We start from the raw sequence: 24,108 nt of genomic DNA, 5'->3' as shown, positions 1-24,108 counted from the left end.
GACAGACTGATTGATCCCACAACAGGTCAATCTAAGCATACCACAATGGGGATGCCACGAAAGCAAGAATAGTACTGGGACAAGCACCTTGGAGCACAACTGAGGTGCAGATGAGAGGCTGATTGGTATAGTGCCACAAACTGGCCGGTTTACAGCTTCAACAGCAAAGCGTAGGAAAAGCTGAAGCTCTGGAAAGAGGGAAACGTGCCATACCAAGGTGATGGCAGTCCTGGTGGATTGTATACAGAATTTGAGCCCAAATGAAGACATTAAATGCCCTCTTTGGGTTTGGAAAAGTGGATGTGAAGAAGCGCCCAGTATCGAGTAAGTGGGTTTGAAAAAACTTTATTAAGGGTGGCAACAAATGAAAACAAGCCAACCTGTTTTGAAGTAACAGACTACCCCTTCTTCAAGGCTGTTCAAAAGGTAAAGGGGGACACAAAAACAAATATATAGAAAAGTATAAGAAGGTAAAAATTGAATATTGCGGCTAAAAGTATAATTTACATAGTTGTATGCAACTCCAGTCCCATAAAATAAAACCTGTGAACTCTGTATGGAAAGAATATATACACACACGTATAAATATAATGATCAAACCGAATGAATAAGCATCAATACTAAAACCTGTTGGCAGATGAAATATCTAAATAGAAGTAAAAAATTATGAACATTAGAATAAAAATTCAAGATAATGATAAAATAGATACATGGAGTAAATTGTGACCTAGCATTCTAGAGTTGGATGTAAGAGTTTAGGTGAACTTAAAAAAGCACTTGTCATATGTCTGCATAAATACCCCCACAAACCAGTATGCACAAAGATACAAACACATAGAGCATGTGTGCACACACAACACTTGACACAGCAGATGACGTTTGTGCTCAATCCCACAGCATTAACCCCTACTGCAGTGAAAATGGTCTGAAAACAGGGAACTTTAAAAAGGCACACCGTGACCTATGTATTTGAGGTAGCTCCCCAGTCTAAACTGGCCACTCACAAAGTAAGTCTTCTGGCAGGACAAGTGCTGAGGCAACACAGAGAGCTCTGGAACTGAAGAATACTCCACAGTCAACTTACTAAAAGAATGGAAACGGCAAAGCACCCTATATGGAAGCCAGTATCTGAAGGCCACTTCAAGCCTATCATCACAACGTCCAGTCCAGTGGGGAGTGGACAGAACTTTCCAAAAGCCAGGATGATAATGGACATACCCGACAGCTGTACACATACAGACCAGCTCTAGCAGAAGTGCTAGGAAGAGTCTTGCTTGAAAATAAAATGTTGAAGGGTAAGCAAAAATGATGCTCGAAAAATCAGGTTAGTCTTTTATACAGCACAGCTGAAGACAAGACCTCAATCCTACAAGGACATGATGGTGGTAGTAGTAGTAGGTGTCCTCTTTCACAGTTGGCCTATTTTTAAAATTGCCAGTGTCCAATCTACCTGTAGGTGGCAGTAAAACCCACAGGTGAAAATCTCTCAGTGTCCCTCAATGGAAAAGAAAGAGAATGTAATCACAAATTTAGGTAATAAGTCTTAACATACCTCTTCCTGTATTGCTGGGGGTAATGCAGCCAGGAATTCAGGGCTGACCTCAGTAACACCTGCACTTCCTACAACAGGTGGAGGAATGACTGGGACAGCAGTAGGAGGTGGCCGAGCAGGAGGCCTGATACCCAGTTGATTCTGAAGAACCTCTCTGCGAATGTCTTCTGGAAGAGCTGCAAGGAAGGATGGATCCACTCCCTCAGGTAGATTTATACCTATAAATGCAAGGATATTATGCAACAATTTTTATTAAGTGTTTCAGCGAAAGGCAGTTCTTTTCATGCTGGGTTACAAAACTTAACAAACGCCTGATGTAAGAACAAAAACAATAGCCAACCAGCCAAAGGATCCTCCTCTTCACTACTCGTAGATGGAAGAGGTTCTTCCAGGATACCACCCGAATCACCTGCCAACAAGGCCACAGCAGGATCTCTGGTAGGAGGCATCTCATTGGATGGGGCCGCTGTGGAGCTGAAAGGTAAAGGAAGAGCTTAACATTCGAGCCAAACAGCAGCAAAACAGAGTTAATGAAACGGAATGTATCTTGGCAACGCACATTTTTATGGATACCAGCAAACACTTCTCTTTTGAGGAGGTGAAGCGACAGGTGCATGGTATGTTGGTAAATACGGCGATACACGCAGACAATAGGAACACATTTCTTAAGATTTGGCAACCCTAGTTGGACCATTTTCCAGCGATGAGTCCGTCTTACTGCTTTTTGGACCTATAGAACTCCCGTGAAATCTACCTGTGGTGGCCTTGGATCCCCTGGGACAGGGCTTACTTTATTCTTTGCGACTCCTCTTTCTTTTTTTTTTTCTCTTACCCTCTCCCCTTGTTCCTTATTTTTTCTCTTTAATCATTTCCTGCTATTTACCACCAGATGCCAGTATGCCGAGTCGGTCTACCGTTCTCCGGTTTTACTTCTGGGGTCAATTTTTGATGGTATGGTTTACTGTCCCTTAGGTGAGGGCACTGCGCTCCTGCACATCTGGAGGCCTATGGTATAGTCGTCCCCCCCCCCCTCCTTTTTTTGGTCCCTGAGAGGGCTCTTTTTCTCCTCCTCTTTTTTTTTTAATATTCAAACATGGGTCAAATTCAGGTGCTGCTTAGTGTATTATACATGTTGATCTCAAAAATATTGTTTATGCGTAGCTCATTCTCTAGGCTTTGATCGTTGAGAGCTGCACTGATCATTATTACCCTAATGTACCGTAATGGTATCGAGGCACCCTCACCTGGTTACTTTTTGTCTGTGGTATATATGTTTTAATTCTCAAACCACTCTCAGCCAATGGCCCTGACTTCGGTTCACTGTTTTGTGAGTTTTTTTTTGTATTCAATATAAATATTGTGAAATAAAAAAAATTAAAAAAAGTTAAAGCATGTGTCAAGGCACAAAACATATGCAGTAAATCTCTGCAATGCATGCACAGTTCCCCTTATTTTAGTCCTTTAAAGATTCTGCTAGTACAGGAAAATACCAGTTGATCTGCTAAAAAGGAACTCTGCTAACACATTTTTGTAGGACACGTGTAGTCAGCCCGCCCACTGTCTTCCGCTAAACTTTCTCTCAGATCTCTAAAACAAAGGCAAATTAATTCTGTACAAGACAAACAGGAGGGCTAAGCAAACGTTTTAAGATAACACAAAATTATGTATAGGGAATAGGACAGCTGAATGTCTGATAAGATATACACATTTGTAACTTACTTAACAGATCTAACAAAGTACTTGCAATGGTATATTTAACAGAACAAAAAGAATCAATAGAAGTAAATCATTTAGGTTTACATACTCGCTTAATGCAGATGTGCGCCAATTCCCCACCCCTGATATTATACTTCTGTCACTACTCGCAAATGGTGCTCCCAAAACATCCCAGCTCGGTCCTCTTGTCACAGTGCATGTGTGCAGTGGTCCTATTCATTCGCTATATATGAACAGAAGTGCTCTCTTGGCAGGGCCGCAAAGCAAATATCGACAAAACAGGAAGAAAATTTAGTTGGCAATAAATTTACCTCCACTCCAGCAACGCCCAAGAGCTCAGTCATTGGCACAAATATCTTTGACCAGTCTTCAAGTCTATGCCTTTGACCGACCACTGATTGGTTGGCTCGGAATGAGATAACAACCATGTGTGCACAAGGAAGTCAATTCATTTAGGCATGCATAAATTCTACACTGATTTTTTTTATTTTGAATCTTTTCATACTCAAAACAACATACTTGGCCCTTGGTGACAGCGTTCACTCCTCCAATGTATCTTTACAGGGAGTGATGATATACACTTCAAACAAGCATGCCCTTGTTTATCCTTAATGCAACAGGACTGATGAAAGATAAGAAAAAAAACACTGCATTTCTGGCAGGATCGACAGGTATTTTTCTGTACTTGCTTAATACAACCAACACATCTAAGGACAGCTCTACTGCAATATAAAACTTCAGCTTTGTTATTCTTTTAAAAAATAACCTAAACCTTAACATGCTGCCACAGTGATTCCCAACCTTGTTTAGCTATTTACAAAAAACCTTCCGAACTTCTAGATGAGGTCACCCATCACAACATCACTGTCCATTTTACCATTTAAATTTCTGCAAGTATATTTTTACTTCTTACCTCTCATCGCCAAGCGTAGATACAGCTGCCTGACTCTCACTTGAAGTTTGAGGTTCTAAAGGCTGCTGGCCAACTGCAATACTACTGGTGACCACAAGAGGTTGTTCCGGATTTACAACTCCAGAGGCCTCTCCAACTCCCTCCTCCAGAGGACCTGAGGCAAAGCTGCTGGTATCCATAGGGGAGCCTTCCAGCTGACTGCTAACAGCCGTAAGTGCATCTGAATCTTCAGCCCGCTCTGGGGACAAAGAGGCTAGTAAAATGGAAGGGGGGAAAAATACATTGATTAGCTTACCTTGGCATTTATATAAGCAGACTACTAAAAATAGAGAAGCATACTAACTTATTGTTGGTGCAGGTGACAGTTCCATTTGGGTTGCCTCCCCCTCTGCGCTTGGTCTTCCTGGCCCAGAATCTTCAGGTTCAGTTGGCATTAGCAGCTGCCCAGTATCCTCTGGTCCAGTTTCTGTGTGCAAACTCTGAGGGAGATCTGCCAAAGCAGCTTCAGGAGGATGAGCACGCAGAGAAGAGTCCAGAGGAACTAGTTCTGGGCTTGTTGGGGTCCCCTCTGCAGAAGAAGGGGCAGTTGGGAAGTTCTCAGGACGACTGCTACCATCTTGATCTTGGATGAAATAAAGTACCAGTTAGACAAATATACATAGAGTTGGGTATATAAGACAAGAGGTCTACATGCATATTTAGTTAACCATTTAATTAACCTGGCTTGAGGTTCAAGCATTCAAAATTACAAGGAGGCACATACATTTATAGAACCCTTATCATGAATTATTATCCATAGCAATTTTTCACTGAAAAGTAAAAATGGGATTTCTGACTTACCGTAAAGCCCATTTCTCTGATGTTCATTGACAGACACAGCTCCTGATCTTCTTAACCATTGGGTTATACTGTTCCCTACAGGAGTAGGACAGTAGGCAGAAAAAGGTCTGGCTTTGCCTTTGGGAAGTCCCAGGAGGTATACTCCCTCTCTCTACTGTAGGTACTCAGTTTTGTTACAAACCGTGTCAGAATTACAACTCCACAGAGAGGTGGGTGCTGTGTCCGTCAATTAACATCAGAGAAATGGATTTTACAGTAAGTCAAAAATCCCATTTTTGCTTTCATTCATTGACATACTCTGATGGAGTCTGATTTCCTAAAACACTCCGTAGCTGTCAGGAACACCCTAATGGCCTGGGGGAGGGATATGACCGAAACTCTAACTTGTACCTGGATGTATTAAATTCCTGGACCCTCTTGTCTTGTACCAGGGATGTCCACGGGTCCGGAAACCAGCTAAGAAGTCCCCCCCACCCCAGATATGGATGAGGGCGAACCTTCATGCTGAAGGAGCTGTGTCCGCGGGTCTGGATAAGCCCACTCTCTACTTGCCAGACCAAGTTCGCTTGGATCCACTAGAGGAGGCGCTGAACGGCTTTGATCCCTTGTCAGTCGCCCCAGTGGGACGAAAAAAACTTCTTATAAGCCAAGAAGGATGGTCCATGTCTACAACAAGGGTCCTTGACCTTAGTAGGCTAAGGAAGAAAGGTACTCTTCCCCCCGTGAGACGCTTAATGAGGCCATCCAGGGTAGCTCCAAACAGGCCATCTCTTTGAAAAGGAAGATAATTCAAGGCCTTCTTAGAAGTCTGGTCTGCAGACCAGCATTTGAGCTGGTCGGGATGGCTTGTGAGTGCCAAAAGGGAACCGACGCCTCTGTTGCAGCTTCAGCTGCGTCCTTCATTTTTAAGGTCTCACTCAAAGATAGATACAATCCGTGCATCCACCAGCGCCTTTTCGTGCACGAAGTGGAGGAATCCTTCTCACTATCTGGAAACTCAGGGCACGTGGTCGCAGACCCAGCAGAGTGTTCCACAACTGCAGCGGCCAAATCTGATTCAGGATCAGAGGAGGCAGATGAGGCAGAGGGCGCTTTTTGGTAGCCCATCGCCCAAAAAGCACCTCCACCCGGGACACAAAGGACTCCAGGACTGCCGTCAGTGCATCGATGGATGGTTGGGTACTGGAGGGCTCCGCAGCCTGAGAGAGAGGGGATCAGGTGGGGAAATGTGCTCCAAAGACTCCTTTGGTCAATAGGGGGACTCCAGAAGAAAAAGGTGTAAAAACACTGCTAAGGGACAACCCCAATGTCAGCACTACTCGGTCGCAAATATAAGAGCACCTAATCAATCCTCAGCAGAGAGGGAGAGGACCCTATCAGAAACAGGCACCTGCAGCCACCAGGATAATCTGCACTCCATGGGTGGCGATCAGGAAGTGAAAATATCCAGGAGACAGCACCAGAGGATGAGAAGGGGCTCCCACTGAAAAAAAAAAAAAAGAAAAAAAAAAAAATCGCTGCACTGTCATGGCCGCCGCTATTTTCAATACAAACCACTGCAGAATGGCTACACAAACATGGCCGCCGTGCATTGAGCACACAGGCTACAGCAAAATGGCTGCACCACGAGGCTCCCAGGAGGAATCCCTAGGCTTCAGAAAACAGGAGAGACAGGAGGGGGGGGGGGGGGGGGCTGGCAGTAGTCCCCACCAGATACAGCAGGGTGCAGCCCCCCCCCCCCCCCCCCAGCAGCACCCTGCCCCTACCCCAATGCGGTGGACCAAGCTACCCCACAGCTTAAGAAGGGAAAGGGGGAGGGAGGAAAGGGGAGGGGGGAAAGGGGGGGGAAAGGGGGGGGGAAGGGGAAAGGGGTAAGGGGAGAGGGTGGGGGTAAGGGGAGAGGGTGGGGGTAAGGGAAGGGGAATTGGGGGAGGGGTGGAAGGAGGGGAAATTGGGGGGGGAGGGGAAATTGGGGGGAGGGGAAATTGGGGGGAGGGGAAATTGGGGGGAGGGGAAATTGGGGGGAGGGAGGGGGGAAATCGGGGGGAGGGAGGGGAAGGGGGGTGAAATTGGGGGGAGACATGGCCCATAGGGACCACCAGCCGCCTGATGAGGTGGTGTCTAACAGAAAGGAGGGAAACCCAGGTGTCCCACCATCCCATGGAAGGGCCATGCCACCCCAAAACCCTCCGGGGGGAGATGGGGGACAGTCACTTACCATACCAGGAACCAGACGGGCAGAGCTCCAGACAGAACCTCCTCGCCATTGAAACGGTGGTGCTGTCAGCCAGGTGGAAAGCTGCGACTCTGGCAGAAACCTGCTCATACGCGACCTCGTGAGGCGTTTAACTCGCAGGCCAGCCAGCCCTTGTCCAGTGGGGCCATGTCATGGCCGAACTAGTGCGGAGCTAAAGCCTGCGCGCACCCGTTGGCCAGACTGGCATTTGACTGTAGATGTCACAGGAAAAAAAACATGAGAAAAAATTCTATCTAAAAACAAAAAATTCCCAGGACCAGAGATCCCAGCAAGGATGACTAGGCAGGAAAAAAAAAAGGACCTATAGCAGGGAGAGAGTATACCTCCTGGGACTGCTCATAGGCATAGCCAGACTTTTTTTGTGCCTAGTGTCCTACTCCTGTAGGGGGCAGTATAAGGTGATGGTTAAGATGATCAGGAGCTATGTCCGTCAATTAACAAAAGAGAAACATAAGTTAAAACAAATGCAAAATGTCTCTTGGCAAAGAACAAGGCCAAAAAAAAAAAAAAAAAGCACAAGAGAAAAGAAGCATCAAAATGCTAAATAAACTTGGTTTACACCATGAATAGAGTTATGACCACATGGACTATAAATCACATTAATCAGTAGTGACTTTTTTTTTTTTTTTTTTTTTTAAAAGGAAAACTCTGGGTATAATTCAACCAGAGTAACCATGATCCTTTTACAAATGCTAAGCTATTTCAAATAACGGCATGGGAGATTATTTTTTTTTCTTGAGACTGCATTACTGCGTTCACCAAAGTCCTAACCATTGAAAGAGTTGCAGATGTCCAGGATGGCAACATGTAGGTTTGATATGCGATACAAAAAAGTAAAACAAAATTAACTCATGTCAAGGATTTTAAAACATACTTTTACGAGTATTAACCAAGTCAATCTGCAAGCTGAGCAGCTTTCTAAAATGTAGAGGAAAATGTAGTGCCCTGGTAGTTCACTGAGAACTACTAGCCGGCACTTGCAAAGGCTGACAGGTACTTGTAAGTTCATTGATTCACAGGGATCTGTGAATCAATGAAGCGGCAATGTGGGGAAAGCCCCTCGTAGCTGCACTTTTTTTTTGAGTTGTGACCATGAGTGAGAAGAGAAGATCCCAGCTCGCTGTCCCAAGGAGGGGGGAGGATCTGGGTCTGATGCTGAACTTGTTACATCTTACACCCTAAATATGGGTGTAACCTGTTCAGAAAGATGAACTTATTGTTGAACTCTGAACTTCTTCCAGGTTTTTCCAATAGTTTTGTTTAGAGACCAAGAAAAGGGACTTGTTTCCGGTGTGAGATTGTAAGCCCTATAAAAGGTAAGGTGTAAAAGAGCTATCCAGGGAACGTTTGGCATAGTGATGTGGAAAAAGGTTATAACACAGCTAAACACATAAAACCAGAAGGGAATTCGTTTCGGATAGACCACCAAATGTGCAAACCATGACATTGTTGCCTACAACCTCAAATGTCTGTTGCCAAGACAGAACAGGTTTTGATATGTGTACGAGCACCTATTACAACCAAAAGAGAACTTAGTAGGCTGGTCTCAATCTAGTAATATTTTACCCTAATCCTGTGGTGCCACCCGGTTATTTAATTACTGTTCCTATTTCCTTGTCATAGAAGAGCAGAGTAGGATGAGCATGTATTCAAGGCAGAATATATAAGATCTATTAGTCTGGGGGTACTAAGTGAATAAATGCCAAAAGATTGACATTGTGTAAGAGACCCCAAGTTCCAGGTGAGCGTTACAGGGAGGTAAATCCAGTGTCTAAACTATATATAATCTAGTAAATGTAATCTGTTTAGGAGGCTTCAGGGTGCTCCTGCAAGGCTAAGTGGTACATCTTTAAATGGGACAATATGCCTAGGAAGTCATCTATGGACCAAACAATATGGTCAAGACATATCATATGATGTTGTAATCAAGATCTTGTAATATGCTGTAGTCTAGGCAACTCTAGGGAAAAGAATGACTACTAGAAATCCTAATGGTTTTAAGGCCTGGCAACCCCCTAGGTTCATTGTTTTATTTAACATAACTATTTCAAGCAAATAAAAGGCAAATGGGAAACTCTTTGAATGGAATTTAAAATCACAATCACTGTAACAAGTCCTTTCTTTTGCCATGATAAAACCAACAGTTGAAGGTTAAGTGAAAATTCAGATTAAGTTGACGATCTCTGTAAGCAGATTTTAGCATGGGCATCAATGGTTTCACTCTATGCCTCCAAAGTATCTACAATTTAGTACTAAAAGGCAAGGCCCTACGTGAGCAAGACTGGGCACATGTGGTTGGAAAATATTGAGTTGCACTACAGATTGAAGGTCATCCTGGTTAGATGATGCTGAGAATTGCGATGTCTCTCCCCTTTCGTTTGGTCATTTCAAAGGGCAGTGCAGTCATTACTGATAATACAGGTCATATTCTAACCACTCAACACTGTTGTGCATGTAGTTTATTCTCTACCTCTGCAGAGAAAATCTTTCAGCATTCAGGATTGGCCCATTCACCATGATATATATATTATTTTTTTTTTTCAAGAACCAGGTGAAATCTTGAGTCAAAAAAGGGTGTACATAGCCAGTAGTACAATAAAACATGCGTATTATGACTTTCAAATAGCCAAGGCTCATCACTGACAAAGTCAATGATCAAATGAAACATAAGAGGAATGAGAGGGACATCTTTTTTTCTATTATGAAAGAGGAAAAACTGCTTAATGACAACACGTTGAGCACCGACAGACTGGCTAGTTACATAAGCAAAAAAAAATAAAATAAAAAGAGAACATCTTCAGAAAAATGCAAAGCCTAACATTGAGACAAGGTGACTTAAAAATATAAAAGTATTCAAAGTAATAAGAAAAATCACATTTATTATATTACAATAGTTTTTTTTTTTTGATTCGTACTCAATGTAAAATACTCCACCTCTGGGAAGGCAGTAAGCTGTATAGTTATCACCGAATAGGAGCAAAATATCCCTGCCCCCTAAAACAATACAACTTACTACCTCACCCTGAAAGGAGCACATTAATACTTTTATGCAATTCATCCAATCCTCCTGGTTTGGTTCATAGTACACTATAGGCATCACATTTCACATCATAGCCACTTATGAGAAAGAAAATCATTATTCGTAATTCTGATTGTTGCCAAGAGATGCTGCAGGAAAGACAGTAAACTGTATAGTTATCTCCCAGATCGGGTGTGACCCCAAAACTATACAATCTACTACCTCACCCTGAAACATCCAGGAGCCTTCATATGCACTCTAAAAAACAAAAGGGGGAACAAAAAAAAAACACAAATAGCTAGAAACAAAACACATTTTATACAAAATACCTGCAAGACTCAGCTCAAACGAGGCATTCCTTTTAGTGTTGCCAGCCTGAAAAATATATATACAAAAAAAAAAAAGAAGTAATAATAAAAATTAAAATCTTTTATAAAGTATCACTAAGCATAAAAAGCACATTTTAAACCTTCCCTTGGCTCTTAAAGTGATAAAAAAACTTCCATAAACCAAATGAAATGGCCAGCCTCAGGTAATACACAGTGAGGAATTAAATCCTCTTACATAGGCTGTACCATGTTATCTGCAGCCCTCTCTTCCCCACAACTTTCCAAAATATTTTAAAAAACATTTTAGAATGTATTTCTTAGCTTCCAGGAGTCAGGGATCAAAGGTCATATGCTGCACAGCATAAAACCAAGTGCAATTTGAGACCCGAGTGGAGGAAATGGACACTCCACTCTACAGTGTCCCATAGGAAAATATGAAGCGCTAAAGCGGCCAATAACCTGCTGTGTGCTGGGGGGGGGGGGGGGCAAGCAATCTCCAAGGATTGCCTAGTGTCTTAAAAAACTGGACTGAGTCAAGTACATACTATACTATATGAGGATATGCTTTGCTAATTTTTGAAGTTTACAACCACTTTAAAACATTTTTTTCTCTTTAGTGCACATGGGGAAAAAAAATGGGATTTTTGACTTCCCGTAAAACCCATTTCTCTGATGTTCATTGAAGGACACAGCTCTTCATCTTTATGACTGTAGGGTTATGCTGCCCCCTACAGGAGTAGGACACTAGGCAGAGAAAAGCTTGAGCATGCCTATGGGGCAGTCCCTGGGGGGTATACTCCCTCTTCCCGCTATAGGGATTCAGTTTTGTAACAAGCAGTGCCAAAAGAAAAAGCAACCAAACTCCGAAGAGGGTGCTGTGTCCATCAATGAACATCAGAAATGGATTTCAAAAATCCCATTTTCTCTTTCGTTCATTCACGGACAAAGCTCTTCATCTTCATGACCGTAGGGACATCCCAAAGCAGTGTCAAACATGAAGGGTGGGAAAAGAAAATGACCTTCCCAAAAGCTAAACATAGCCACCAGGTAATATGGAACTCAACTGAGAACTGGAGCTCACCTGAAAGAAAAAAAAAAACCCTCAAAGAGGACAAGTCCTCTAAACAGCAGCCTGCAACACTTTACGCCCAAAAGAAGCATCTGCAGATGCCCCTTAATAGAATAGGCCAGAACCACAGTCTGCCTGATCCATCTGGAAATGGTCGCAGCAGAAGAAGCTAGCCCCTTGCGAGGTCCAATCCATGAGGACAAACCGTGAGTCTGACTTCCTAAACAACACCATAGCTGACAGATACAGCCTGATTGCCAGTACTACATCCATAGAATGCAAAGTAACTTCCTTAGGATGCTTAGGCCTACGACACAGAGAAGGCAACACAATGTCTTTATTCAGATTAAAATCGAAGACGACCTTTGAAAGGAACAACTGACATGGTCAGAAAACCACCTGATCTCTGTGAACTAAAGGTGAACAAGATCGCGCCTGCCAGCTCAGACACCCTGCGCACCAAAGTAATAGCAATCAAAAAGGCCACTTTCTGGGACGACGTAAGCAGAGGAATCTCCCAAATATTTTCAAAGGGAGGTTTCTGAAGAACTGACAAAACCAAATTGCGGTCACACTGAGGCAAAAGGAGAACGCACCAGGGGGAGGGAAGTGTCTCACTCCCTAGAGAAAGGTATGCACCAAGCAGTTGGGGGGGGGAGGGGGGGAATGGACGTTGAAAGAAAATCGACAAGACCGAGACCTGGCCCTTGATGGTACTCAAGGCCAAAATGTTTCTTGACCCCACGCTGGAGGAAAGCCAAGGTACGAGTCACCGAAAAGGAGCGAGGGTGAACCCCAAGAGACTCAAACCACACAATGTACGTCTTCCAAGTACGATGGTAAATCTTCCTGGAGGGGGGGGGGGGGGATCAGGTGGTAAAAGCTGTTTTATTTACTTCATGAATAGAGGGGGAATCTGCACCACAAAGTGAAAAAACACTGCAAGGGACACCCCACCATGCTGTCCGCACCACAAGGCCCAGCACAGCACTACCACTGTATAGCAGCAAGAGGGGGAGGAACCTTCACCTGGCACTCACAACCATGGGTCAGCACACAGTAAACTTATCTACAAACCACACGGTGATCAGGAAAGGACATATCTGCATATCAGCACTAGATGCCAAAGACTTATCACCACCATATCACCGCCCATTTGAGCTCCAAAAACATGAAGCACGCTGGCAAACTGGAAAGGAGGGAGGGGTGAGGGGTACGCAAGCTGGGAGGGAGGGGTGAGGACTACGCAAGCTGGGAGGGAGGGGTGAGGACTACGCAAGCTGGGAGGGAGGGGTGAGGACTACGCAAGCTGGGAGGGAGGGGTGAGGACTACGCAAGCTGGGAGGGAGGGGTGAGGACTACGCAAGCTGGGAGGGAGGGGTGAGGACTACGCAAGCTGGGAGGGAGGGGTGAGGACTACGCAAGCTGGGAGGGAGGGGTGAGGACTACGCAAGCTGGGAGGGAGGGGTGAGGACTACGCAAGCTGGGAGGGAGGGGTGAGGACTACGCAAGCTGGGAGGGAGGGGTGAGGACTACGCAAGCTGGGAGGGAGGGGTGAGGACTACGCAAGCTGGGAGGGAGGGGTGAGGACTACGCAAGCTGGGAGGGAGGGGTGAGGACTACGCAAGCTGGGAGGGAGGGGTGAGGACTACGCAAGCTGGGAGGGAGGGGTGAGGACTACGCAAGCTGGGAGGGAGGAGTGAGGACTACGCAAGCTGGGAGGGAGGAGTGAGGACTACGCAAGCTGGGAGGGAGGAGTGAGGACTACGCAAGCTGGGAGGGAGGAGTGAGGACTACGCAAGCTGGGAGGGAGGAGTGAGGACTACGCAAGCTGGGAGGGAGGAGTGAGGACTACGCAAGCTGGGAGGGAGGAGTGAGGACTACGCAAGCTGGGAGGGAGGAGTGAGGACTACGCAAGCTGGGAGGGAGGAGAGAGGACTACGCAAGCTGGGAGGGAGGAGAGAGGACTACGCAAGCTGGGAGGGAGGAGAGAGGACTACGCAAGCTGGGAGGGAGGAGAGGACTACGCAAGCTGGGAGGGAGGAGAGGACTACGCAAGCGGGGAGGGAGGAGAGGACGACGCAAGCGGGGACGGAGGGGAGGACGCAAACGGGGACGGAGGGGAGGACGCAAACGGGGACGGAGGGGAGGACGCAAACGGGGACGGAGGGGAGGACGCAAACGGGGACGGAGGGGAGGACGCAAACGGGGGGTCCCGTGGGGGGGGTCCGACCATTCAAGGGAGGGGCCCACGTCCACTCCAAAAACACGCAAGGGGTAGAGGGGGTGGGACAGCTACTTACCACACAAGGAACAGGGTTGGCACCGCTCGATCATAAAGTGGGTGCTGTTGGCCAGGAGGAAACGCTGCGACTCAGGACGCAGCCAGCTTGTATGCACCCTTGCGAGATGTTTAACTCACAGGCCAGCCACTGTCCAGTGGGGCTATGTCGCGGCCGACCTAGCACAGAGCTGCAGTCTGCACGTGCCAGCTGGCCGGACTGGGGGGACCCTAAGGATCTAGCTTATCAAGATTGTTCCAGCAGTTGATAGTAGATGCTCACAGAAACAAAATAAAAGGAGAAAAAAAATGGATTTTTGTCTTACAGTAAAATCCTTTTCTCTGAGGTTTACTGACAGACACAGCTTCAATTCTTCAGACCATTGGGCTTATGCTCTCGCTCTCTAGAAATAGGACTAGGTGGACATCTTTTTGGTTACGCCCCTGGAGCAGTCCAAGAGGGTATACTGTCACTTCCTTCTGTAGGACTCCAGTTTGTAACAAGCAGTGTCAGAAGAACAAACAACTCAACCCCAAAAAAGAGGGTGGGTGCTATGTCTGTCAGTGAACCTCAGAGAAAAGGATTTTAAGGCAAGACAAAAATTCAGTTCTCTTTGGTTCACTGACAGACACAGCTTTAATTCTTCAGACCATTGGGACGTCCCAAAGCAGTCACAACATGAGGGGTGGGGGGGAAAAAAAAAAAAACACAGCAAACGCAGAATTCCCAAATAGGCTAAACATAGCCAACCGGGTAACAGCAGCAGCTCAACTAGAACAACTGGAGCTCACCACCAAAAATGTTAACCCTCAAGAAGTGGAAGCCTTTGCAATCGCAGCCTGCAAAACTTTGTGGCCAAACACCGCATCCGAAGATGCAAGTACATCCACCTTATAAAACTTTGTGTATGTGTGTACGCCTGATGACAGAAGGCCCAGGAGGCACTAAGCGCCCTCGTAGAAAGCACTTTAATGGAAAGGAGGAACCCAACCCTTAATGGAATAGGCCCCGCACCACCGTCTGCCTGATCCACATGAAAAGGGTTGCAGGGAACAAAGAATCAGATTTCCTAATCGGTTCCATCACCACCAGGTACACCCGAATTGCCCTAACCATATCTAAAGATTGCAAAGCAATTTCCTTAGGATGTGTAGGCTTAGGACATTGGGACGGTAGCACAATGTCTTCATTCAAATGAAACTCAGACAACCTTAGTAAGGAATACCTGACAGGGATGCAACACCACTTTGTCCATATGACTCACCAGGTAAGGTGACCGACAGGACAATGCAGCCACAACTTTGACATGCGACATGCAAAAGTAATGGCTACCAAGAAAGCCATCTTGTGCAACAAAGTAGGCAGAGGAGTTTCTCAGATATTTTGAAAGGGAGGCCTTTGAAGCATGGACAGAACCAAATTGAGATGCCACGAAGGTACCAGGGATTGCACCGGAGGAACAAGATGGCGAACTCCCTGCACAAAAGTTTGAACCAAGCACTTCACCGCCAACGGCCTTTGGAAAAATATAGCCAAGGCGGAAATTTAGCTCTTGATGGTGCCCAGAGCCAAACGTTGATGTACACCCAATCGTAAAAACTCAAACAGGCGAGTCACAGAAAAGGAGCGAGGAGAAACCCCCCCGCGACTCACACCAAGTAATGTACGCCTTCCAAACTCGATGATAAACATTCCTAGAAGTAGATTTCATAGCCTCCAACAGCATAGGAACCACCGACTCAGACAGCCCTCTGTCTTTCAGCACCTGGCTTTCAAAAGCCATGCAGTTAAAGCCAGTGACCGAAAAGTTTGATGGTAGATTGGTCCCTAAAACAGAAGATCTTCCCTGAGAGGAAGTTTCCAAAGGACGTCTGTTACCAGCCTGACAAGGCCTGCGTACCAAGACCGGCGAGGTCAGCCTGGTGCAACCAGAATGACTGGAATTCCCTCTACCTCAATTCTGCGTAGCATTCTCGACAAAAGTTGTATTGGAGGAAAGGCGTAAATCAAACGATAAGGACCCCAGGGGGCAACCAGGGCATCTGCGGTATCAGCCAGAGGATCCCGAGACCTTAACACAAACCTCTGCACTTTCCTGTTGAGATTGGAAACCAGCAGGTCCACATATGGGGGGGGCCCACCGAAGACACAGTTGATGAAAAACCGCCGGGTGAAGAGACCATTCTCACGGATCCAACATCTGCCGACTGAGATAGTCCGCTTGCCAATTCTCTACCCCCGGAATGTGCACAGCTGAGAGGGCCAGCATATATAGTTCTGCCCACCTCAAGATACCGGCCTCTTCCTGGGATGTTAGGGCACTCTTTGTGCCCCCTTGATGATTGAAATATGTCAAAGCCGTAGCTTTGCACGATTGTATCCACACAGGGTGTCCCTGCAGATAATCTGTCCATTGAGAGGGACAAAGTCTGATCGGCAGAATTTCCAGAATGTTGATCAGCAACCTGGGCTCTTCCCCGAGTCCAGACACCTTGGGCCAAACACACTCCCAAGACACCTCTCCATCCGAACAGACTGGCATCCGTGGTGATTACAGTCCAATACAGGGGAAGAAAGGATTTTTCAAGACGTAGAGCGGAGGAACGGAGCCATCATAGAAGAGATTCCATCGAAGCCCGACTCAACAGAATCAGATTGTCCAATGACAGCAAATCCTTGTTCCATTTGATCACAATCTCCCTTTGCAAAGATCTAGTGTGGAACTGCGCAAACCGGAGCGCCTCGAAGGTGGATACCAGCAGACCCAGTACTTGCATGCAAGTCCTAAATGACGATCGATGGTTGAACAGGAGCTGAATAGCATCCTGTAGATTCAGAAGTTTTTTATGAGGAACACACTCCTGGGCTGACGCTGAATCCAGCTTCAGACCCAAGTAGTCCAGCTTTGTGGACAGAGACATCGCTGATTTCTAAAAATTCAGTATCCACCCGAACTCCTGCAGAGTTCACACCAAAACGTCCAAGTCGGCTTCAAGAGCCAAGGAAGAAGACTTTGCAAGCAGTAATAGATTGTCCAGGTAACCTAGTAACGCGATCCCTTTCTGCCGTAAAAAGGCTAACATTGGGGCCAAAAGTGTAATACCAAGAACTGAAAGTGCTCCTCGCCCACGGCAAAACAAAGAAAATGCTGATGCCCTACATATATTCCAATATGAAGGTAGGCGTCCTTGAGATTGATAGAGGCCAGCAGATCTTGATTGCTACTACTATGCAAATGGACTCCATCTGACATTTCTGAACCCTCACAAAGTGGTTCAGAGCCTTGAGATCCAAGATCGGACAAACCTTGTCTTTCTTCCTGGGAACTGTAAACAGATTTGAATAAAAACTTCGGAAACGTTCCGACTCTGGAACCCGCACAATAACCCTTGTGCTAACAGGTCCTGCACTGCTCTGTGGAGGCCATGTAGCCATTTGAGACAGGCGTAAGTTGGAAGGAAAGAACTTTGCCGAAGGCAAATACCAAAACTCCACATTGTAACCCAACAAGGTTCCATGCCCTTAGCAGCTTGCGGAAGTAATGTTCTCTTACCTCCCCTTAGCCCCTAATGATCTCTTCCATAGAGGCACAGAACAGACGGTCACCTACAAAAGGAAGATCAGTCAGCACCTTTTTAGAAGACTGGTCAGCTGACCAGTACTTCAACCAGATCATGCGGCGAAGGATCACCGCCATCACAGAAACCCTGCTGGCCAAGGGGGCCGCATCCAGGGATGCATCAAATATACTGTAACCCTTGGATTAACTGATCCGCCAGCTCAGAAGGGTGTCAACTCCCCTCCAGAGCCTGGTGCAAGATCTTAGCCCATTCTGTTAAGGTCTGGGATTTTAAGGTGATAGCAAACACCAGTCTTAAAACTGAACCGGCCAAGGTGAAAAGGTACCGGACCACAGCCTCAGCTCTTTTGTCCGTGGAGTCCTTAAAAGACGGGGAATTTTCCTCCGGGGATAGCTTCTAGCAAAACGCTTAGGTATACCAACCATGCGTTTCGGGGGAACCCCACTGACTAGTGACAATCTCATCAAAATAGGCAGGAAAGGGCAACACCTTGTTCCCCTTGGAAGATTTGTGGGTGCCAAATTGCACTAGCGTAGCCAACTCAGCAACAGCTGAGTCAACCAACTTTTAAGTTTCCCGCACTGATGCATTCAGGGCCTCCACCAGTGCTTTTTCATGCGCGGCTGCAGGACGACGACAATTCATCCTCACAATTGGATACATACCCAGTGGGCTGACACTCGTCCGCAATGGCCAAATCCATCTCAGACTCTGAGGAAGAAGAGGATACAGGTGAAGGCGGGGGGCGCTTCTTGCAAGGTCCCTTGTGCATGGCTATATCTATTTTGGCTACGAGCGACTGCAGGGCTGCCGTCATGGCCGCCATGGCAGACTGAGACCCAGGGGGTCCCGCAGCTTCCAGGAGAGGATCGGGTGGTGAAACATGCTCCAGAGGCTCCATGACCATAAAGGGTTAAACAGAACCACGCTGTAGAGCAAAGAAAAACAATTAAAAAAAAAAAAAAAAAAAAACGGGAGGCCCTTCCCATCTGTGCACCACAACAATCAGCGCCCCCGCATCGCTGAATACAGCAGAGGAAGAAATATATTGCCCCAGAGACTCCACCCTAGCTGGAGAGCGACAAAAACTATGTGCCACACTGAAGGAAGAGGAAACTCTGATCTAACACTAGTGGCTCCCACAGATTCAGCACTGCATTCGACTACAAGCAAATGGCCGCCAAAGAAACTATGGGAAAACCAAAAACATGGCAGCCGAAGTCATGAATACAGAGACCACGGCATAATGGCGGCACCACGCTGCACTGCACGGGACGGGACCTGGACACCCGGGGAAAAATTCAGACACCAGGAGGGGACCCCCCCCCCGCAGCACCCAGATACAGAAACCCCCTACAGGGGGCTGACAGCAGCAGCACCCACAGCTCCTCCAGCCCCCATACCCAATTTCACCCATGCCCCCAAAAAAGGGGCCGGGGGGGGGGATAGGGGACAGGTGAGGGCATAAATTTAAGGGAGAACCTGCAAAGGAAAAGGGGGAAGGAAAAAATGCCAGGACCGCAGATCCCAGCCGAGAGCCAGGTCCTTACTCCTGACTACACAGAAAAAACAGAAGTCCTACAGCAGGAAGTGATGGTATACCCTCTGGGACTGCCCCAGGGGTGTAACCAAAAAAGTTTCCGTCTAGTCCTACTCCTGGAGAGCGAGAACAATGGTCTGAAGAATCGAAGCTGTGTGTCAGTGAACGAAAGAAAATTCTATATAAAAACAAACATTTGCTAGGACCAGCGATCCCATTAAGGAACCAAGTCCTTACTCCTGATGATGAGGCAGAAAAAAATGATTACCTATAGCAGGAAGTGGGAGTATACTCCCAGGAACTGCCCCATAGGCATGCTCAAGCTTTTCTCTGCCTAGTGTCCTACTCCTGTAGGGGGCAGCATAACCCTACGATCACGAAGATAAAGAGCGGTGTCCGCTAATAAAATGAACGAGGAAAAAAGTGTAACAAATACACAACCAAACTAATAAGCCTGCAAAGGAATCTTTAGTTTCCAACACTTTAATTGGTAATCCTTCATTATGCTGACTGCATTAGCTTTTCTTTGTTTCCCTGTTATTTCACCTGGTGATACAGCCAAACACATTTCCCGTCTTAAGGTGTCTGCATTCTGGATGACGTAGTAAAGCAGACACCTTTGGACAGCAGTTTTGTCAGTCTGGGGAGAAGGCAGTGTTAGATGGACTAGCAGATTTAGATAGAACTAGCAAGTTAAAGCTGACCTCCACCTCACACTTAATAAGCAGTTACAGACAGTTTTTTTTTTTCCCCGTTTTGGGATAAAGGTTTTACATATATAAATAAAAGCAGACCAATATAAGCAACCATCACAGTTAAATGATTTCTACCAGCTAACCTCTACTTTGGAAATCTGGGTCTGTTAACCACTTAAGGACCAGAAATTAAGTGATTTTTGGTTAAAAAAAAAAAAATGAGTATATTGATTGGTTTAAGCAAAAGTTATTGCGTCTACAAACTAGGGGAATGAATGTCATTTCATTTTTTTTTTTTTTTTACTAGTAATGGCCACAATCAGCGACGTTGCGGAGGACGGATCAGACGTCTGACACTTTTGGAGGGACCAGTGACATTACTAAAGTAATCCGTGCTAAAAATATGCACTGTTACTGTACTGCCAATGGTAGGGAAGGAGTTAACACCAGGGGCGATCAAAGGGTTAAAATGTGTGCCTAGGGGGTGCTTTATAACTGTGTGGGGGTAGTATTCACTGGATGAATACAGAGACTTGTGATCCTAAAGAGGAGGAAAACATGATCTCTGTGTTCATCACTGACAGAAAAGTGGTCTGCTGACGTAAGAACGTCTCCATGGGGAGCAATCGCGTCCTCCAGACCCACTGATTAGCTCTCCCTCTAGCCAAGCAGCATGCACACGACCCCACTAATGGCTACATGAAACGACATATATATACCTTGTTTCACGTAACAGAGCCGACCTGCCGCTGTAGAACTACGGCGGCTGGTCGGCAAGTGGGTAGAAGTTGAAAAATACCAGACTTACTGGCTGAATAACCAGGTAAAAATAAAGGAAAAAAGCAACAAAAAAAAAAAGAAAAAAGAAAGAACGAATGCAGCCATCCCATCTAAGGATTGGTGAGCCACAATTCTCTAGTTTTTGGGTGGAATACTGTAATACTGCTTTAAGGAAGTGTCGGATGTCTGGTTTTCCCTATGATATTAGGTTTATTCTGCCAAACTCTTCACCTTTTGAAGAACACAGGTGGAATCAGGCACATGACATACCTGGAAATGTCAGACGCTGAACCTGCTTAACTACCTCCCACCCGGGCCATTGTAAATATACGGCCGTGCGGGAGTCTCGTCCTTCTGAATGGACGTTCCGGAACGTCCTTCAGAAGGAGATAGATCGCGCCGCCGCGGGCACACGCAGTGGCGCGATCTCGATGTGCCTGTGTCCCTCGGACACAGAGCAACATCATTTGGCAGGAGGGCCCTGTGATTGCCCTTCCTGATCACATGACGGCTGTGTCCAATCACAGCCGTCATGTAATGTAAATAGAGCCGTTGTAACGGCTTCAATCTCTTCTCCTCCTGACAGATCCTGTCAGTGAGGAGAAGATCAGAGGATCGGTGCTGCTGCCGGGGATGATCAGTGAGTATTTCTAATTACTCACTGATCACAGGGGGGGTCTGTGCTGGTAATCAGAACATTGATTACCAGTACAGCCCTGGGGGGGGGGGGGGGTACCACTAAGCCACCAGGGATGCCCACCCATGACCACCAGGGGTGCCCACTATGGCCACCAGGGATGGCAAACAGGGCTCAGAGAGCCCCCCAGTGCCCTCCCTATCAGTGTTGCCCACCAATGCCATCTATCAGTGCCGCCCACCAGTGCCCATTATTGCCCACCAGTGCCCCCCATCAGTGCCCCCCATCAGTGCCCCCCATCAGTGCCACCCATCAGTGCCACCCATCAGTGCCCATCAGTGCCCATCAGTGCTGCCTATCAGTGCCCATCAGTGCTGCCTATCAGTGCCCATCAGCGCTGCCTATCAGTGCCCATCAGTGCCCACCAATGCTGCATATCAGTGCTATCTATCAGTGCCACATATCAGTGTTGCATATCAGTGCTACCTATTAGTGCCCATCAGTGCTGCATATCAGTGCCACCCCATCAGTGTGTCCTCATCAGTGCCTGTCAGTGCAGCATCATCAGTGCTCATCAGTGCAGGAAAAAACATATCTATTTACAAAATTTTATAGCCTAAACAAAAAAATATTTTTTTTTTTCAAACTTTTCAGTCTTTTTTTATTTGTGCACCAAAAAAGAAAAAACCTGACGGTGATCAAATACCACCAAAAGAAAGCTCTATTTGTGGGGAAAAAATGAAAAAAATTTGGTTTAGGTACAGCGTTGCATGACCGCGCAATTGTCATTCAAATTGCAACAGCGCTAAAAGCTGAAAATTGGTCTGGGAAAGAAGGGGGTTTAAGTGCCCAGTATTGAGGTAGTTAAGCAAGCTTCGCTTTTCCAGGGAGGTAAAGACTGATTTGTGACAGCTGAACATGAAACCTTTTCATTACAGGATGTACATTTACTTTTTTTTATCTAGTGACACAAATGCTTATTTGAGCCAAGTTAGCATGTAAACAAGGAAACCTGCCATTTTGAGAACATATGGGGGCTGCAAAAGTCTTCCAAAGGAAAATGCCTAACTTCCTGACTGCCTTGCATCAATACCCACAACAAGAATGCAATAATTTAAGTCAGGACTTCGATTCTCCATTCTTATTCTCAGTAATTGGTCTGCATGCAAGGGAACTGCTGTTTTTAGAAGTAAAGCTCAAAAGGGCAGGTTCCGATGACAGGTTTCCTTCAAAGCGATAGTATACTTAATTTTTTGACTTTTACCTACAGGTAAGCCAATAATAAGGCTTACCTGTAGGTACAATTAATATCTCCTAAACCTTCACAGTTTAGGAGATATTTTCCTTGCATGCAGCCGCTGACGCTAGCGGCGCATGCGCTCTGGAGTTCCGGCGGACCATCAGAGTTCCTTGCCGGCTACTTGCGATGCATACTAGCTCATTATGCCTTTGTCTTGCAGGGTTTTTTTTTTTTCCCGGTAGTATACAACCGCTTTAAGATATATTTATAAAATATAAAAATAAAAAATACAGCACAGAGACCTGCGTATTCTGTTCCTTTGATTCTTTCTCTTCTTTGGCTTTTTCAGCCATTTTGGCCTCCTCTTCTGCCAGTTGTTTCCTCCTTTTCTCCCTTCGCTCTTCAAGCTCTTCATCACGTAGAGCTTCCAGATGATTAATTATAGGAACTTTAACCACTGGTGAGAAAAAAAAAAAAAAATAATAATGGCATCTATTCAATAAAAAAAAAAAGCACGTGTCATTTGCATATTTTAACGCATTTCAACTCAAATAATTTACCACAATTAAAGCTTAACTAAGGGATAAAAGGAATGTGTACTCTTGCTTGAATGTTGGTGTGCTTTATGTATTCCAGATTTGTGCAGTAATCCAGTGCACAGCAATGCCTCTGTGTGGGAGCCTTGTAAAATAACAGACGAGTCTCTATCGATCCCTCTTTCCTTGTGCATGGCGAGTAGTCTTGTATCTGACCCCCTTATGTCGTTTTCAGCAGGTAGCATGTAGCTGGTGGGCCTACTGGGCTCCTCCCACAGCTCTTCTACCTACACAAGCTACATGCAGCAAAGTGATGTTACCACTTTTTTTTTTTTTTAATATCTGGATCTGCAAGGGAATTTAGTGCACAAAGCGGTTTTATATACTTTGTGGCTACTGAGGAATACATTTCGTTTACTTTCAGAGTTACGCTTTAAAGCAAAAATAAAAAAAAACACAAAAACACCACATGGATGTTGGCATCTTTAGGGCAAGTGTACGTGGTTCTCTGATTTTAGTTATAGATTTTTGTAAGATCTTACCGTAAAATCGTTTTCTCTGATGTCCATTGACAGTCGCAGCCTCATCTTCATGAGCTGAGTGGGTTTATGCTCCTCCTATCAGGAGTAGTCTAGGCAGGAAAATGAATACACGCGCCCAGGGGGCTGTCCCTCCAGGTATAAACCCCCACTGCACAACCCAGCAAAACAGTTTAGCTTAAAAGCAGTGAAGACAACAGAGCCAACCCCTGAGGAGAGGGTGCTGCATCTGTCGATGGACATCATACCGTAAAATCTTTTTCTCAAAACTTACAAAAATCTTATTTTCTCTATCGTCCATCTCCATGAGTTGAGTGGGACGTCCCAAAGCAGTATAGGCATGAGGGGTGGGAAAACGCAACCAGACAGTAACTTCAACTCCCAAAGGCTAAACCTAGCCAACCGGGCAACATGGAGCTCAAACAGGAGCTCACCCAGATAAAAGACCCAGAAGAAAAGTACAAACAAACATTCTCTTAGGAAACAGCAGCCTGCAAAACCTTGCGGCCAAAAGGAGGCATCTAAAGAAGCCAACAAATCCACCTTGTAAAAATTGGTAAAGGTGTGCACAGATGACCAAGTC

General features: G+C 45.9%; 1 protein-coding gene across 1 annotated transcript in view; it reads right to left on the bottom strand.

Moving 5' to 3' along the window:
• HUWE1 (HECT, UBA and WWE domain containing E3 ubiquitin protein ligase 1) overlaps positions 1 to 24,108 on the bottom strand; it is a 484,118-nt gene that overhangs the window by 141,749 nt on the left and 318,261 nt on the right. The window contains exons 57-62 of the mRNA XM_082264230.1: positions 22,753 to 22,907; positions 10,627 to 10,672; positions 4,525 to 4,803; positions 4,179 to 4,434; positions 1,893 to 2,026; positions 1,553 to 1,770 (exon numbers count right to left, since the gene is read on the bottom strand). Coding sequence (XP_082120356.1) covers positions 1,553 to 1,770; positions 1,893 to 2,026; positions 4,179 to 4,434; positions 4,525 to 4,803; positions 10,627 to 10,672; positions 22,753 to 22,907 — 1,088 coding nt within the window. The remainder of the gene's footprint in view (positions 1 to 1,552; positions 1,771 to 1,892; positions 2,027 to 4,178; positions 4,435 to 4,524; positions 4,804 to 10,626; positions 10,673 to 22,752; positions 22,908 to 24,108) is intronic.

Source organism: Pelophylax lessonae, assembly GCF_965119305.1.
Source record: "Pelophylax lessonae genome assembly, chromosome: 7".
NCBI lineage: Eukaryota > Metazoa > Chordata > Amphibia > Anura > Ranidae > Pelophylax > Pelophylax lessonae.
Note: the sequence above shows the minus strand (reverse complement) of the source record. Positions and strands in the feature narration are given on the sequence as shown.